The sequence below is a fragment of a genome, unplaced genomic scaffold, assembly GCF_019419815.1.
Source record: "Pyrus x bretschneideri cultivar Hongxiangsu unplaced genomic scaffold, Pyrus_bretschneideri_v1 Contig29, whole genome shotgun sequence".
NCBI lineage: Eukaryota > Viridiplantae > Streptophyta > Magnoliopsida > Rosales > Rosaceae > Pyrus > Pyrus x bretschneideri.
Genome location: NW_025999601.1, coordinates 1,504,052 through 1,523,119, shown reverse-complemented (window position 1 = coordinate 1,523,119; position 19,068 = coordinate 1,504,052). Strand labels below are relative to the sequence as shown.

Here is a 19,068-nt window from a genome sequence, read left to right as displayed (position 1 = left end):
TTCATTTTCCCCCTTAATTTGGACTACATTTTCTAATTTAATTATTTTAGGATAAAATTTATCATGTATGCTAGCTTCAGCTTCTGCCAAAGCAAGTAATTAAGTTAATTTGTAAGCCATGACGCATTGGCATTGACTTTTGCCGGATTTGGCAAATACTATTGACGAACTGGTAAGAGGAGCTTTTAAGTTTGTCAACTACTAGTTCTTCCTAAAACGATCCAGTTCTTTAATCGTGTCTAATGACTTCAAATTATTTCTTACTCTAACCTATTGCCTATAAGGACGCATAAAACAAAAAATCCATTTGTTCCAAACTTTCATCTCAGGATTCTCATTCTTCAAGTTCCATGGGAAAAACAATTATCTAAGTATAATACGTGCGTTCCTCCCATGTGAGAATGCATATATTCTACTATTTGCAAACAACACATGTTCACTGTCTAAATTTATAATCAGAACCATTTAATTTTTTTTTTTATGTGAAGATTATCACTAAACAAATCATTTCGAGTCGGAGATTATTTATGCATCCAAATGTATGGAACATATCGACGTTGTCACTTGGTAGTAACATATTCATGATAAATCATTTATTTATTTAATATATTTGGATGACTAAACGATTGCTGATTTGAATGATTTTTTGTATAAATAATCTTCAAATTAAAATTAAAATATAAAATAATTTCAATATAAAACTTAAACGATAAAATACGTTATTCGCATATACTGAAATATGTACATTTACTCCATAGAGGAATGGAAGTATTATTTAATCTTGAAAAGCTCTTAGCTAGAGACCCACATAGATACACTAAACATGACAAGTTTTAGGCTGGGACTTGAATTGCTAATGTCTTGTCTCTTCATATCTGATGACGTTGTCTTAGGTCAAGGTTAGTTTCGGCGAATCGTCATCTAGTTTTGTTCGTTTGAGGTGAAGCTGTTTTGTCATGGTCCTTCATCCTTAATTAGAACGGTTCTTCATGGCAACAAATGGTGCCCTTGGTATTTAGGACTATGTTTGTTGTTTTGTCCTTGTAGTAAGTCCAGAAAACTCGAGTTGTCTGTATGTTTAGTCTCACTGTAGGTGAGTCTGAATTATTAAGTGTACACTAGCATTGTTCTAAAAATTCTCGTCCAAGCCCTGCTTAGGAGCTAGACGGCTAGTCACCACTCCAATTAATACTTAGTTTGAAAATTAAGAAAGGGCACCTAGACCTGCTGAGGCGCCCACCTAGGCAGCCCAGACCCGCCTAAGTCGCAACTCACTTAAACAGAAAATAGATAACTTTCATTTTGCATTTTAATTTTTCAATGAATTATAAGAGACTTGTTGCATACTTAAATGAGCACACATTATATCCTTGTTCCCCATGTTTTCATTATGTTCCAGTACTTCATAATATATATGTCATTCTATTTTGTAATTTATGATAAAGTTTTATATATTTTAAGTATAAGAAGACTCTTATTTATACAAAATATAATAGATTTACTTAAATTTACCTATCAGCCTAGGTACTCGCCTAGCCACCTAGCCGCCTAGGCGCTAGGCCCCAACCCGCTACATGACTAGCTCCTAGCGTCTTTTAGAACTTTGTGCACTAGTAAGAAATATATGGTGTTTATGTCAATTTATAGTTGATCTGTATTGATGACCCTTATCAGATTGGTGGCTAATCGAAATTTTTATCTATGGTTGATTGTGATCCTTTCTAAATCATGTAAGCTTTTATGTTAAGATTAGTCATTGGAGATTGTTTAACCATATTTAACATCAGCTAAAATCTTATAATCTTTTCATTTGAGTATTTTTATTTTGCTCATTTTAAAGAAAATAATTTTTTTAAGTGTGCCTCATCATCATTTGGTAACTAAATAACGATATAATTAATAATGATTCGTTTCTTTAATTTTGTCTGAACTAATTGTATACTTGTATGGTAAATGATGATCATCATGATTTCCCTCCTCATCAAGCATGTACACTTTAACAATACTTCAAGTATTCAGTTGGTTAGAAAACATTCTCTGTCTTGCTGATCAAGAAACTAAAAGAAGAGAAACTATCAATGATTTCCCTCGTTAACATCAGGGATAACTTGGAAATTCCGCAAGCCATAAAGATTGACGTTAATCTCACATCGATTTGACATGCACGAGGTAGACATTGAAAATGTACTATTCTGATCTATTCTGATGAATCATATAGTTTAACTACACCAAATAATTAATTAAATGAAGTGTGTAGAGTTGTTCATGAAATTTAAAAAAGAAAAGGCCAAATATTTTTTTTTCATGTGGTGGTACATCAATTTTAATGTGATTTTTGTTGTGAAAAAGTTGTTAGCTAAATTTCCATGGTAAGCTTCGTTAACAATTGAGGTACAAACCTAAACTTCTGTTAGTCTTCCATTAAATAAACAAGATAAAGTCATCTTTGTAAGATCAAATTATGAAACCTATAATACTATGGGTTCTTGTGTCGATTATATGTCGTTTGATTGCTTGTTCGCTGCCTACAGAGGGTGAATTAGGGGTCGACAAATTGTTCGCTGCCTAAAGAGGATGAATTAGGGTTCGACAAATAATGACACTGGGCAGTGGCCAAAGCCATTATTCCAGCTAGAGAGGATGACGTAGTGAATCTTCCTTCATGTTTAGAGCTTCCCGTGAAGAAGCAGAGGCAAAGTAATTCATTGCAATGTCGTACATCTAGTACATATTCTGTCAAATTGGTCGTTAATTAATGATATGGAATAGGTGTGTCCCCCTTTTTTGTTGGCTAAGATGCCAATTATGCGTCAGGTGGACAAGAAGAAATTATTTTTATTTTATTTGACAAAGAAAATTAAAAAACGCTTAATTGATCAACAACACCCAAAAAACAAAAAAAAAAAAAAAAATCTAATTTTACATGCCAATGAATTCTCGAACTTGAAGCTTCAATCTTTACCAATGGTTGCTGCCTCGATACTATCTTCGTATCTAGAAATGGCGGTTGGGGCGGCCTTCATGCTCGTGCTCACCAACTGCGCCTTCGCTGACTCTCCCTTTAGAAGCTTTCTTCTTCTCAGCCTCCTCCTTCCACCGCTCCGCTGGACCAGAACCTTAATGCAAAATTGGAACCTCAAGTTCGTATTTTTGGTCGGTTGTTAATAAGGGGTCGTCTTCATACTAAAGATCGTTAATTTGACCCCTCTTGTGCTTTCTGTCACATAGAGTTAGAGTTATTAATCATCTTTCTTTCATTTTTTTTTTTTTTTGTGTCTTTCTCTTTTGCTTCTTTTGTCTGGCTGCATCTTCATGATTGTCCGAGGCCTTCTGTGTCTAATGATTTTTTGGATTGACTGACTAGTTTTCATCATTGGGATCCCTCTTTTGAAATTGATCGAAAGTTCCTTTGCAAAGTTCTTATTGTTTGCTGGCAAATATAGGAATCTGGAAACCATCTTTTGTCAAGGAACGATAACCCGCACCCCATTAGAGTTATTAGAGTTTCTTCCAAATTTTAGTCAGACTTAAATCTTGATCATATTCCTTTAAGTAATCCTACCGAAGTGACTAACTCTTCTACATAGTTATAACTTTTGCTTCTAGTTGGGTTTGGTGCTTTCTTTTTGCATAACTCAGCAAGAATATTTTCAGTTTACTGATTTTTCATATTGATCTTGAATGACGTGATTTATCTGATAGAGAAAAAAAGAAAAGGCATTCAACAACATTTATATACATGTACAACGGGCATTGGGAATCAAAGAACAACGCCTTTGGAGTACAAGAAAGTACATATATTCAAGAAACAAAATATTTGACGTCCAATGAATCATATTTAGGAAATACAACTTTATTAAGGATAAGCAAGTAATTTTAATAACAACACCTCTACTAAGTAATAACCTTACTAAAGTTATAAAATTGATTTGGTCCCAACTTTATGACTTTATAGAGGTTTTACTGTATTTTTTTTTTCAATCACCAACCACAAGGGACCAATACATAACACATGATCCTTTTCGACCCTAAACAATACAGACTTAAAAGAGGCTCAATAAAGGCCCAAAGGAAGAAAAGAAGACCAAGGACAAAAAAAGAAAGGAAGAGCAAGGACAAAAAAAAGAAGGAAAGACCAAGGGCCCATGGAATAAGAAAGGGCACCTCAAGCGCTACGGACGACTACTCAACGGTTTGATTTTCCTACGAATAAAGAAGCTGGTGGCAAGTTGGCATACTGACAAATTTATAGTACAAAGGCCAAAGAGCAGGCCTACTTGGACACCAACCTCAGGCAGCGTGTTGGTCATCAGCGAGAGCAGAAGCCTATGAAGGGACATAAAAGTTGTCAAAAGCGCTCAGGCGTGGGTTTCCTCAAACTCCAGGTTCAAGCAAGGCACTTGGTACACATAACATTGGCCTACGAAAACATGCATTTAGACTTGGACGAAGGTCACTTCATCACCACGTGTCAACTAAGGGATAGAAAAGTAGCTGGCAAGTCATGTTTACGCACTTGGTTCATTAAATGCGAGAGCGGTAGAGTACTTAAGCCCACAAAATATTGGGGCTCACTGAGGGCCTATATAAGGGGAATGAGTACCTCTTATATGGGTTAGACACAAGAGTGAAAAGGAAGGTTAGACTATACCGAGCGCTTCTTGTAATCTTTATTTAATATATACAAGCATCTCAATGGATGTAGCACAATTTTAGGGATGAATGTTGGGTTGTTGACTATTTTAGTACATGTGTGCAGAAGTGTGGCAAGGTGACGTAAGCATATATAATCCAATTTACATGCATGGTTAGTGAAACTTTGGATTCCGTTTAATCTTATTAAATTAATCCACATGATCTAGGTTAATCGATGTGCTCGTGTTCTTGTAAAATAATTTTAAGAACACATGCATACTTAAAATTAAATTTAGAATTTCAACTTTTAGATTTCATATAAATATGAATTCATTGTTGAGGCTCCCAATTGTTAGCCCTCTATTAGTATACACACGAATAAATCTCCGGTTGGTGAAACATGAAGACAACAAACTGTTGGGTCCTTCTCCTCCAATAGGTGCAGCGGCAAGGGTAAGATTGTGTGGTGCTTTATTTTTCAATTTCTCTAAACTGGAAAACCTAATTCCTTTCTCTCTAAATTTTGATTTCACAATATGTAAAACCACACACAAAGTCTGAAGACCCTTTAGGCTTATATATAGAACAATTCCATAAGCCAGTAGGATTACAACTTAATCATGCATCTTTTACCACACATATGCCGCAAGCCCTAGGGAAACCCTTCTTGCCCTTGTCGCACCTTTCCTTTGCCACTGGGCTACAGTCTTATTCGCTCCCTATTTTATTTATTTAAGTTATTCGGTTTTCTTCTGGACTAGGCTTCCTTATTTTATTTTGGTACATTAACCAATAATAAATAGAAGGGGCAATGAATAATTTGATTAATCAAACTAGTCTAATTTACATAGTCAGAAACCATTCTAATTCAACCTTATAGGATTATTCATAAACCGAATAGTAACATCTAGCAATGGCTTTCGATTACCAGATTAGTTACAATATTTTTGAATTTATACAATACATATTTAGAACCTTAGTTATGGTTACAATACAATTCAGTTCCTCTATCTACTATATTCTAATAGAGCATGGAACATTTGTCAAGGGTGATGCTATCCACACACCCATTTTTACTTCACACACACCTCTCTCAATTTACGACTGTCCAATCGAATAAATTGAAGAAGTTCAAGGGACATAAATTGACAATGGTGTGTCGGAGGTAAAAATGGGTGTGTGGATAACACCACCCTTTGTCAAACTCTAAGCATGAATGTGATCAAATGATCCCGAAACTCACACTATAGGATTGCACTATTGTTTGAGAGCTTTTAGGGGAGACCAAAGATCACATTTATCAACATGAGATAACAGTGCGTTAGGTCTAAGAACTAGTTGCATCCATTAATCAGAAGTGTGGTACAATTGACAAGTAGGTAATCATTCATTCGTATACTTCTATAGTTGGTCAATGTTCAATGAGTTTGATCTCCTAGCACCTTTATGTCTATTTTATGTCACTACATGCTTACTCTGAGACATATTATTGCATACGACATAAACCGGCCTTTGTGGATGTTCGATAGTCCTTTAGATCATCCTATGGCTAGGAATATAGTTTAGGACTTAATATCCATAGGATACATAATACGTTTATCAGTATTGAAACATTTTTGCAATTCCGTGCATACTACTTAAGTTATTCCTTAGACTCATCCCAATAACTAATTCCTTAGACTCATCCCAATAACTAGCGAAGCTTGTGTAAACCACCATCAGGAAAAAAAAAACCAAAAATTAATGCTAGAAGCTCTAACAGGAAGAGACAACAAACTTGCACAACAAACTCAAGTTAAGTTGCTACAACTTATTTTGATTTAAAATGGTCGAGCTGAAAAAAACGAAAACCTAAAAGAAAAGTTCTACAACAGTTGCGCTTGGGAGATATGTGTTGCTCCTTATTTTGACATAGATCTCATTACTCATTGTAATCACTTAGATATGCAAATCCTAGCCATATGCCGCCATCACCTCAACCATTGTTCCACTGTTCGGGCACAACTGCAACACCCCGCATAGATTAAGGTGACCTATCCGGCTCAACTATCAAAATTCTTGGACTCAACTCATACCTTGCTAGAGTTGTCTAGATCTAACAATTTAATTGGGATTCAAGACAAATGGCGTTCCACCACGAGAAAAGCTTGCTAAGACCAAGAGAATGGTAGGGGTCACACAAGGCTGCATGTTGATGATATAGATGTGGCCGAAATCCCTGGCACATGTGGTGAGGGAGAGACGTCCTTCTTGAGTGAGAAATAGCATCTTTTGGTCTTTTTCTACATTAATTTTCTAGACACCAACGGTATTTGATAGTTTTGTAGGTGATATTTGAGATCAATTTAGTTTTTTATTGAATGGCACTTGATTGATAATATAACAGTTTCTTTAAAAAAAAAAAAAAAAAAAAAAAAAAAAAAAAAAAAACTATTTGGATTATACAAAACTAATAAAAAGAGGCCAGGATATTCTTATTTTGTCAGGGATAAAAGACTGGATTAGAGTGATGTATTATAAACAAATAGGAAGAAGATATTTTTGTTATAAACCACAAGCTTGTTTGTCGAATATAACAATTGCCAAACATTCACGTTAACCTAACAATTAAACATTACTAATTACTTGGGAATGCAAATTACCTCAAATCTAGTAAATAAAGTAGAACCAACTCCATTGTCATTGAACTTTTTCTGAATCAGGCCCACACCAACGTACATTAGATTCCCTTGTTTGAAATTGATGGTGGCAAATGTTGACACTGAGAAAAGGCAGCGACATCGGTCACAACTCACAAGCAAATATAACACATGTTAGGCTTTAGCGTTTATCAAATGAAAAGAAAGACAAAATAAAATCTACAACATGCATGCAGGGAGGGTCCCTATTCCCTCCTCCCTCTTTTAAACCCATGAATTCTCTTTTTGTTAGGTCTCTCCCAACCTGCACTAGCGCGCGCTTTCTCTCTCTCTTTCTCTCTCTCTCTCTCTCTCTCTCTCTCTCTCTCTCCACGGGTTGACTCACTTTATAGAGTCCAACTCAGACTCGTTAGCCTCCTAATAATCTACTTTCCATTGGTATTCATTTCGTCTAAAACTCTAGTTATAGGTACAACAAAGTCTTTCTTAGAATTATAATTACCTTGTAATTGATGTCATTGATGCCGACTACTGGTAGTAGTACTAGTGTATTGGCTCAAGTCACTCATAGAAGCTAACTTTGCTAGCTCTTGTTGAAAGAAAGGCACTCCGCCACCAAATATTGCATCACCTCCTCCCACTCCAAGAAAGTCTCTAGTTAAACTGCTTTGCTCACTTGTTCCTTGTCTTGTCATGGCTGCTGCTCCAGCTGGCATCATCAAGTGTTTGTTGCTCAAGAACAGTGACCCATCTTCAATTGTGGCTCCTTGAGTTGACGAGGAAGACATAGAATTCACCAAATCATTGAAGTTCAAGGTGGTGTCGTTGAATGTTGTAGCTGGGTTGTTGTTGTTGCTGGTTGTAGATCCCATTCGAGCTGCTTTTTGCAGAAGTGCTGTGGCTGACATGGGTTGGTGGTGGTGGTGGTGGTTCTGTTTGTTATTGTTGTTATTATAGAAAGAGGTGCTAGTAGTAGTACTTATTGTTTCAGAGAAACTCCCTTTGGATTCTTCGTCCTCCTTAAGCACTCCCCGCAGTAATGATGGTGATGACATAGAGAGATTGTTGGCATTTGCAAATGATGATTCTTCCACGAACTTGTTATTGTTGATGAGCCATTGCATCTGAGATGATGACGATGATCCAAACATGTCCATTGATGCCGTTTGCAGCATTTCAGGTATAAAAGCATTGGAACTGAGATGATTGTTGGCTGCTAGGTGGTCAGAGCCAGCAAATTCCGGTTGAAACATTGGTATAAAATGTGGGATTCTTTGTGGTTTATGGGTATTATTGGCAATAGACCCATTCATGAAGCTTGGATTGATATTACTGGTAGTTGGAGCTGAGCAGAATCTTGCACTTTGCTCAGCTGCTAAAGCATCACAGAAGGCTCTGTGTGTTATGAAGCTATCCTTCCTGTTTAACAAAATTTGGTCAACAAGCTGAAGAGTGTAACAGTGCATTATAAGCATGTATAAAGCACATTTGAGTAGTCAGAGAAACTTAGTAAACAAATTATATTATGCTCGAGTGTATGGCAATGTAATGGAGTAATGAATAGTTGAATATACTCTTGAGTATGAATGGATGAATATGCTTAAAAAATTAAATGAACAAGGATCTGGCAGTCGAGGATCCCGTGTATGGTAGATACCCGGTGCAAACTAAAAAATCCCGCAGATTGGATGAGTTCAGCAGTACTCGAAACATACATGAAAAAATCGTACACTTGAGGAATCATACAGGCATTAAATTCAAATAGAACCCCATAAAAGTTTCTACGTGAGAGCATTAAATGTATATTCTCTCCCCAAATTAATCATATAAAAGGAGGGAATTTGTAAAGATAGGAAGTGAGAGATTAAATCGGAAATAAACAGTAGTACCTGGAAAAGAGTGTTCCACAGTCACATCTATACTCTCTAGTCCCACAAACCTTGCTATGTGCCTTCCAATCTGATTGAACTGCGTATTTCTTTGAGCACTTCTCGCACTTCCACTTCTTCTCGCCGTGCTTTCGGCTGAAGTGCTTTTTTATTCCGGTGAGGTCTCCGAGCGCTCGCGATGGCTCGTGGTGCACGCAGGACTTTTCTGGGCACACGTACACCTTCTTCCGAATCACTTCTGTTTTTGATCTTTGTTTGAGCTTCCATGGAAGGTTGTGGCCACGTCGGTGAAGCTGCAAGTTCTGGTCTCTCTGGAAACCCTTGTTGCAAATTTCGCAAACGAATCGGTTTGTGGCCATTAGGGATTTTGGGGACATAGCTATCACTTCTGCATCTGGATCTGCAATTGAGTAGAAGTCCCATCAAACATAATATGAAAAAAGAGAATAATTAACAAAAAAGGAATATTGATGAATATACTATTCGAAGCTAAAGAATTGTATGAAGATGCAAGGTAGAGATGAAAACACACTTGCCTGGTGTTCCAGGTAAACTTCTCTTCCTTTTGAGTTGATTATTTGTATTAGGGTTAGGGTTAGGATTGGAATCGGGCTCTTGAGCAAACCCTGTGATGATGGATGGAACTAAACGCGCATCTTCGGACATCATCTGGAAGTTGAGCTTATCAGTAGTAATGGGTTGTGTTATAAACTTGCGAGACCAGCAAAAGTAACAACAGAAGGTGCAATACCCACTAAAACAAATTTAAAAAGTTAAAAAAAAAAAAAAACAAAAAGCTTACTACTCTGGAAGACAATACAAGAAATCTCAGTTTTTGTGTATTGAATCCTTGAGAACAAATTAAGAACTTCAGAATCAAGCTATTTTGTTTTCTGGGAAAAGTCCTCGCTTGCACTTGGAAGTAAAAATACCAAACGGAAAATGAAGGCAAAAGAGAATATTTCCTCTCTCTCTCTCTCTCTCTCTCTCTCTCTCTCTCCTTATCAAATACGGCTGCTATGTCAAAGTCGGTCAGCCATAGACTCAGCTGGACCGCTAGAACCCATTCGCTCCTCTCTTTTTTTTCAATATATGTCTACGGTATATAATAATTGAAATAATAATTTACAAGAGAAGTGGACAAGTTTCTAAAGATGAAATCAAGTTTTGATTTGAAAAGGTTAAACCCTAAAGAAAAGTGAGTTACCTTTACAGCCAGCAATTCATAAGGTAAAAATCATTACGCTATAATTGCATGGGGACCATGAAGAGAGAGAGAGAGAGGGTGGTGCCGCCCGTGAGAGCTGAGTGGTCGCAGAGAGAGTTGGGGACCCATGAAAGACTGTCAGTTACAGTGAGAAGGGGAAGACAAGAAATGACTGGTACCGCTTGACATGTCGACCAAAACCCACGAGACACTACCTTCACCCTTCACACACGTACTACCTACACTTTTCTCTAGAAATTCGCTCCTCTCTCTCTCTCTCTCTCTCTCTCTGATTCTCTCTCCTCTGGTGGCTTTAGCTATATATGTTCACGGAAAAGGATATCCGCCGGATTATTTTTTTAGAAATTCTGTAATCGTGTTCATTTATTGTACATCATATGATTAAAAATTATTTAAAATTTAAAATTCAAATATAAATAGTATCTAATAAAAACTAACCGTACGATATACGATAAACGGATATGACTGTTGGATCCTTAAATCCCTCATTTTCCATATGTTCACATTTACCAACCGGAACTGAGAATATTTCCCCATTTTGACTCAGTCTTACTTGCGCTTGCGCTTGCGGTAATAGTGGTGTTCTTACATATACCGTATTTATCGAAAGCTGGTTTTGTTCGACAAAAAAAAGGATAGCTGGTTTCGTTAAGCAATCTTAGAAACGATGAAAATCTCGTACAGCATTAAGCTCAGATGATTTTTTTTTTTTTTCTTTTGGTGTCTAACAGAAACTTACAGAGACCCCTTGGGATCCAAGGTATTAATCAAAGTTGTAAGGGTGTTTAAAAAAGTGTAGAAATATTCGCTTTTGTTTCTTTTTCTTTTTTATGAACATTTAGTATATTGTTGAATACACTCCTCATAAGATTTTGCTTTCAGAGTATTTACTTAAGATTTTAAATGAGTTTATAAAACATTACTAGTTTGTTCAAAGAATAAAAAAATAATTGCAAATTAAATTCACATCTAACCATTTGTCTAATGAAGTAAAAATTAAAAAAAGTTAAGGTTCTACCATAAATCAATTGACATATAAGGAGTAATCCTACTACTTGTAAGCTCTTACAAGATTTGGTTCATCACCGATATGAAACTTTGTCCATCACATTCGAACAAAAGATGATTGCGGGATGTATAATTGAAATCTTTAAAAGGTAACATATTTTGGTCCCACTATTCAGAGATTCAAATCCTTTCGTCCCAGAACATACCTAACTTTTTGATAGTACAAGAAAGATGGAAAACGATGGAGGAGCGAAGCCTCATCAAAGTTTTGATAGTTTTGCTTACGTATTTATGAAGGATCATGCTAAAAAAAATATATTCAAAAGGTGTGTTTGTTACAGTGAATTATCTCTAACTAGACTAACTTCATATATTAAGTTAGATTGACTTGATTTAAACTAAGCCGTATAAGAATTGTGAAATATTTGGTTTGAAAAAAATACCCAAATGGTTTTCTATCACAATCGGCCCATAAATAATCAGACCCGAAAGAGAGAGACCCAGAAATATCCAGTTTTGTAAGCTACCACAAACCCAGCACCAACTGCAGTGCCTCATAGAAAATTTTGGGCGCTAGAACAGCCGTTTCCTGCCGGGGGAGTAATGGCTGCAACGCCAGAGTGGTGGGAATCATTTTTGGGGGCTGCGGCGGAAAACTCCCTTGTAATCGGCCTCGGAATCCTTCTTTGATGTCCACGACAAGACGCAATCTGCAGAATTGACCTTCGCAACACGGATTTGTGATTAGTGAGAGAAGAAGAGAGAGACGTATGTAGAGGAGTGGGGAGGTCGTCGACACCGTTTCCTTGTTAGTCCAGCTTAATATTAATGACGCGTTTACATAACTGTAATGAAAATAAGAGGAATTGAATTGAGAAGTAGTCATAATCGAATTCATGGTGAAACTGTTTACTTAAATATTCTGGAATTGGAATAGAAATGACACTAATTCCATAAAGCTGTTTATTAATACAGCAGATTGGAATGTAAACCAGTATGATTACTAAAATGCCCTTGTCTCAGATCAAATATTTTATATACTTTTTTTTTTAACAAAATTTGATATAATAGTAAAAAAACAAAAATTAAATTGCTTTTTTATTTCATAGACACACTAAAATGATTTTGTTTATTTATATAAATTTACGTATTTACTTTAATATTTAAATTTTCTCGTTCAAGTTGTAGTTTCTTCTCTTTGGCATATGCATGAAGTTGTGCATAATGTGAATGAGCATGGAAATAAAAAAAAGTAGGGAGTTGTGCATAATTAAACTAGGGTTAATGAGTTTATAAAGGATAGTCTTGGAAATAAAAAAAAGTAAGTGAGGGCATAAAGGGAACAAAAATGTCATTCCGATTGCCCAAGCAATCAGGAATCCAAATACCATGTTAATCTAAGGAATCCAAATCCTCCAAATTTTGGGATTGAATTCCAAATTTTTGTGTGGGTCCCACCTTTTTTTTTACTCCCCAAGTTTAGTAAACAAAGGTATACCCCGTAATTGGAATTGAATTCCGATTACGGTTACGTAAACTCGCCCTAAGTGAAAGTATGGGACTAGATACTAAGTTTTAGTGAAGCAGAGCGCCTAATAGTCGAGGTGAGTCTCGTTCAGTCTAGCCCAATACCATACCAAATATAGGATTATAATCCTAATTAAGCCAATCCCTCCTAAGCTAATGAGGTGTAACAGACGCACCCTAAATTTCTAAGTGATATGGTGAAGACTTTTTTTTTTTTTTGGACAAAGAGTATATTACATTACTAACAATTACAAGTACAACAAAGCCCAAAAACAAGTTAAGTCACCAAAAAAAAAAAAAAAAAAAAAGTAGGAGACGGGCCACAAACATACGGAAGACAAAGCCCCAAAACCAACATGGAGCCCAGCGCACACAAACAAACCACATGGAAAAACCAATAAGAGGTTGGACAATTCCCGGTTTTATGGTGAAACTTCAACTTTCTTCATGATATTATAGCAAGTTGACCCATATGTGAAGCTCAATGGCCACACGTTTTCCACGTCTACCAATTCGTATAGTTCACATGTTTGGCTTGAAAATTTGCCACATGAGAAATGACTTGTGAGGATGTGAAGATAAAAGAGTTACATCCTCACAGTTCTGTTATCGCTAAAGAACCTTAGAAATGGGGCTGTTCTATTGATGGGAAAATTGATATCACTACAATTTTGGAAAAGCCATGGAAAATAAATATCTTCGTACTTCATGTCATCATTATAAGCTGTTGTTAGAGATATGTTCTAATTCATGAGGAATTTGAAGAGAGTAGCTCAAGGTTGAAATGACGGAAAATTGGATTTTGTTTCGATGACTTGTAAGTCACATGACACAACACATTCCAAGATTATTTTAGGACTTTTTTTGGTCATCACAGATTTACAGCAATAATGTCATGGCTTTTCTCTATAAAATCTTCCACCACATAGAATCCCAATATATTGAAATGTGACTAAAATAAAAACCAGATCTTGTAGGAACATGATATATGGTTGAAACCCAAAAGATTCATAAGAAAAGCTAACTCATATGAAAATCTGTCAGATGCAATATATTAATTTATTTGTTATTAGACATATAAGAGACATAATGCTAATATTGGAAGACAACACATTAAAAAAGGGATGTAAAACGCAAGTGAAAACACGTGAAACATTGAAATTGAGAAACTGAAATTCGTATGGTGTGCTCAAGCGCCCAAAACTTAACAATTTCCACTTGAGCGTTTCTCATCCGTTCGAGCGCCCTGGAGGTGAAACTTTAATTAATTACTACAAAAGAGTTAACGTCTTGAAACATGCTCCAAAATTTCATGTAATTCTAAGCACTATGTGCATCATATCAAGTTGAGATGCGTAATAATGAATATGACTAATCCAACTATGAATGCATGCATGATCTCTTAGCCAACTTATCTTCCTAAACTCGAGATTATAACTTAGTTATCGTAGATAACGAACACCTGTTAAAATTTGAGCCTTGATCTCCATCTCCAACAAAAAATAGCTTGAGAATAACCAACCTTAACATCTAATACCTAATTTGCTTATGTCCTTGATTACACACAAACGGTTTTGGCTAGGAAAGCATCAATTACAATAGATATGCTCTAACAATGTTATGTTATTGTGAATATTATTGTTGAAGATTGATAACTTTTGGTCTGAATGCATATCATATCATTAATTCAAAGTATTTCAAACTTGTAATTCTCATCCATATATCTTGCGATTCAGATCTTCTGCTTGGTTTTTCTCTGCTAGGATCTCCTTGCCCTTTACTCTCCACATGCTAGCTCATTAAAAATTCAATCTAACAGATTTAGAGTTGACACATCATCTTTCAAAACGAAAACCCTATTTCCCCTTAATTAAAATTTTTAATTTCCGCATCTTAGTACTAAGGTCTAGTGGTATTCATCTTCACTTATAATTGAGAGGTCTTAGGTTCGATTATCTCCAAAGACGAATTTGAATTATATTATTGCTAGCCCATTGTGAAGTTAAACCCTACCCCCTCCCCTTTAGTGTAGATAATATCATTTGTTAAAAAAAAAATAATTTCCTTATTTGAAAGTAATAATAATTTTGAGTACATCAATATTTTTACACTAGAGGGAGGAGGAGTTCGGCTAAGTCACACAATGGGTAGCTTAATTTGGAATCAAATTCGTCATTCACGAGATTCGAACCTAAGACCTCTCACTCTTAAACTAAGAAGAATACCACTAGACCGTAATACTAAGTGGCAAAATTAAATAATAATTAACATAATCAAATTCCTAGTTGAAGACTTGAAGTAACGTGAAATGTCACGTTCTCCTGCCGTCAATCTCCTTCTTCATGTTCATTGTTTCCCCAAAGCTTTCCCTTCTCCCCAAAATCTTAATATTGCCCCCTAGAGTTCAACAATTCGATTTAGTAGTGGTGGTAAATCTTGCATATTGACCATCTCAGTCAAAATTCACCTTGAATTCTTGTATTGCTTATCGCGAATTTAAAAACGTATTTGTGAGCTTAATCATCTAATTCTGGATTATTTAATCAATGACATACATGTATCCAAAATATAATCATTATATTATTGGTTTGCTATTACAAGCACAATTCCTAAGTCGTCTATTTCATGTCATTGGGGAATGATTTTGAGCATACAACTTCTCTTGGGTTACGAAATGTTTTAACCATTTTATTCATTGTAGTTCTGCTTGGGAGATGAATATTGATCACATACATCATCATAATTAGTTTGGTTGAGGTTAATTTCTAACCAACAAGTAATTGTGTACACAAAGATGGTCCACCCATCAAAATTAGGATTCAAGTCGATTTGTTTTTAGTTATGCTCATGTTTACCGTAATTTTTCAAATTGTCACTTTAATGAGATACTATTCCTGCTGTTAGGGAAGAAATGACAGTTTCCAAGGATGTCGGGAATTAACATTGATACATCCGCTTTTGTCTCATAAGTGACATACATAGATTAATCTATTACATGCTTGAAGTATGATAGATATATAGGTTCTAAATTTTGAATTTTCCATAAGTGGAGTTAATAACATTCAAGCCCTATCGAAACTTTCGCTTCAAGGGAGGTTGTGATCCAATTGTCTAAATAATTCATCTTAAGATGTTTGTCCTACAAGTGACACTGGTAGTCTGAAAGGCATTAGTACCCAATCAATAAGATACACATCATACACTTATAAGTTAAGAATGCGCATGCAAAATGAGAATTGTTGGATGACAAGTTGATGATGAATTTAATGTTATAGTAGCTATTCATATCATCAAGGGTTATATATAATCAAGTTTTCCATTAAATGTCAACAAATCATAAAAAGGTTGCCCAAATGTGAATTTTTTTTTTTTTTTGCAAATACTACTTTCGAGAGCCATTGAAAAACATGAAATAAGTGAACCTACAGTATTAACCCTAAATGTTATTAGTCTTAGGTATTTGTAATGAAGTGAAATTAAATCGCTATTATGACATTTATATCCTCTGACTGTAGATAGAGCCACATATAAACACAGTGTTTCTTTAAACGTGAGACCTATGACATGTGTTCAAAGCTCTCGAAGCGATTTATTAAAGTATAGAACATGCCACGAAATTATTTATCAAAGATTTTAATTTAAGAGCATGATGCTCAAAGTATGTACTCTATACTTATTCTACATAAATTTATGTAATTGTTACTTCGAACCGAATTTATATTGTTGCAACATACTTTTGAAAGCGTTCACATTTTTGTAGAATTACTGATAGCCTATCAGACTATTTGTATATATGGCTTATATTCGCGATGGAGTAAAGTTGCTCCTAGATTATTTCAAATCCTAGATTTTTTATTTATTTATTTTGTGCAAGAATACAAATAGCTATTGTCAACTCCTGATAAACTCTAATACTTCCCGAGGACAAGCTTTACTAAAGTTCAATTGTTGAAAATGAATGTTTGTCAATATCAGACTCAACAATGACGACATTCGAATCAAGGCTTACTATTTTCAAGGGGAATTATTCACCAAAGAGAGTTATTCGTTAGGGGGAGTCTTATGCTATATCAAATTAAATTGAGTGCACTATTCTTCCTTTCGATCAGGCTTTCATCTGACTGGATTTTTTCTGGAAAGGTTATAGCGATGTATCATTATTCTTGTCCAACACGTTAGCAATATTTCATAAAACATTGCGCTTGATTTTTCTCCTTCACTCAGGTTTTGTCCACTGTGTTGTCCAAGCAAGATTTTATCAAGGTAACTACATTGATTGGTGAACTTCCAAGAAAAGTGTTGTAAATATTATTTATTATATATGAACTTTTGGGAGTTATAACCTTTTTCTATGTAAATCCTAAGTTTATAAATATGCACTCTAATGAGAAGGAAAGAATACTATGATTTCTCCTACATTTTCTCTTTTGTCTCTCTCCATTCTCTTTTACTCCATATTTTATTTCTAACAATCTTAATTAGCAATGTGATCTTAATCTATCAATTTTTATCAACTTAAGTGTCCCCACATGCACGTTCATTATAACAATTTTTATTTTTTTGGACAAATGAGTGTTAGTGGTTAAATTGTTAAATGCTAGTGAGAGGATATCAATTGGTGATGATGGAACCTGCACCAGGTGAGTAGACATCATTGTTCTCCTCCATTGCGATAAAACAGTCATTTGCCATAAAAATAAAGGAAAACTAATGAAAAGGACTTGAAAACTTTGAGCTTTAATCAAAATGACAAAAAAGTGTTGTAAGTGAATAGTACCAGGTAGTAACTTTTTAGAGTAACAATATCATTTTCGTTAAAAGTAAACAACATCAGGGAGTATTTCGTTAAAACTCCCTAAAAACAATTAGATAAGGCTACATATGTATAATATATTGTTTATAATGACCGGAAAGTTATATTATATATATTTGCCCGCAAAATCAACAAGAAGCTTAGACCTTAATTCAGACATAAAAGGACAAACACACCTTGGATTCGCTATATTGCATATTTATTAATCGATTTGAACAAGGTTCATCATCGTATGTGTATATATATAAATGCATGAGGAACAAATCTTGTATACAACAACAGATAGAGTTCGAGAATTCATGTACACGTCGAAACAAATTTAGACCTGGGTTTCATCGGTGCATAAAGTCTTCTCTTTTAATTCTAATATCCCAAATGGGTATCGAGAGTTGGACTCCCCAACTAAATTACTAGCATTATGAACCTCATGCCCATGCACGTACCTATACGGTCCGTGATAGATTTGCATGCAAGAAAGATCGACATAAGGAATTTACCAGCCTTTTATTTTAGGTTGTGTAGCATTTACCTGGTAAATAATAATTAAATAGTGTACTATAAATGATTGGTAAATAAACAATAAGGTGCGTACCATATTTACTATTTCCTGTTCAATTTCCCTACCACATTTTCATAATAACATGACTCTTTCACTTGTATAGGGGTGAAGAGAAATCTGATATGATAAAATAGCAGAGCAATAAAAGAACAACATTTTTATAAACCTATTGACTAGGTTCCTGGGTAATTGGATTTTTTACTGTGCCAACTTTATCCTCTTAACTTTTTACTATTTTGTCAACCCAATATGATGTCGATATTATCATTCTGGATAAAAGTGGGAAGTCGTTCGTTGATCTCTCACCAAACTCCCCCCTCCCCCACGAATCTTCTTCAAAATCTCCATCTTAACCAAAAAATGTAAATAAAAAGTCAGATTTACAAATATAAGATAGAAATCCCACATTTATATCTTACATATTTTACATATCTAAAATATGAAATATGAGTTATATTTCAATGAAAGAGATGTAAATTTGAGATTACTTTTTTTTTTTTTTTTAGAAGAATTTGAGATTACTTTTTCCTCCTTGACTAGCAGAGCTCACCTCCTAAAAAAAGTGGGGAAATATATATTTTTATATAAATCTTTCGGGGAAGATGGATAATTTAGATTCTATATATCATTTCAAGGCATTTTGCATCTCCAATTAAAGATGGTCTTAGAAATGCTCTGATAACAACTAACCATTATCTGCTGACTCTTAATCTACCTTATAATATTTCTCTTTCCAATGTTAATTTTTTTCTTATTATGAATCCTTATAA

The 19,068-nt window shown here is 35.0% G+C and overlaps 1 protein-coding gene across 2 annotated transcripts; it reads right to left on the bottom strand.

The window, feature by feature from the left end:
- Nucleotides 1-7,160: 7,160 nt before the first annotated feature.
- On the bottom strand, nt 7,161-10,506 carry LOC103927829 (zinc finger protein BALDIBIS-like). 2 transcript variants are annotated; one of them, XM_048588823.1, is made up of 5 exons: nt 10,371-10,506; nt 9,700-9,832; nt 9,164-9,563; nt 7,777-8,693; nt 7,161-7,396 (listed from the first exon to the last, which is right to left on the bottom strand). In XM_048588823.1, exons 2-4 carry the CDS (start codon nt 9,830-9,832, stop codon nt 7,790-7,792), a joined length of 1,437 nt encoding a protein of 478 aa, XP_048444780.1. In that variant the 5' UTR covers nt 10,371-10,506; the 3' UTR covers nt 7,161-7,396; nt 7,777-7,789. The 2 variants fall into 2 exon arrangements, with proteins under 2 accessions (XP_048444780.1, XP_048444779.1); XM_048588822.1 differs by lacking the exon at nt 10,371-10,506 and adding an exon at nt 9,966-10,226.
- Between the last annotated feature and the right edge of the window lie 8,562 nt (nt 10,507-19,068).

Excerpts from the sequence above, each read along its gene's own strand:
- LOC103927829 (XM_048588823.1), bottom strand. The coding sequence starts at position 9,832 with ATGATGTCCGAAGATGCGCGTTTAGTTCCATCCATCATCACAGGGTTT. Across the intron at positions 9,564-9,699 it reads AAGTTTACCTGGAACACCAG|ATCCAGATGCAGAAGTGATA; the intron begins GCAAGTGTGTTT and ends ACTCAATTGCAG. Across the intron at positions 8,694-9,163 it reads TGTGGAACACTCTTTTCCAG|GAAGGATAGCTTCATAACAC; the intron begins GTACTACTGTTT and ends TTTGTTAAACAG.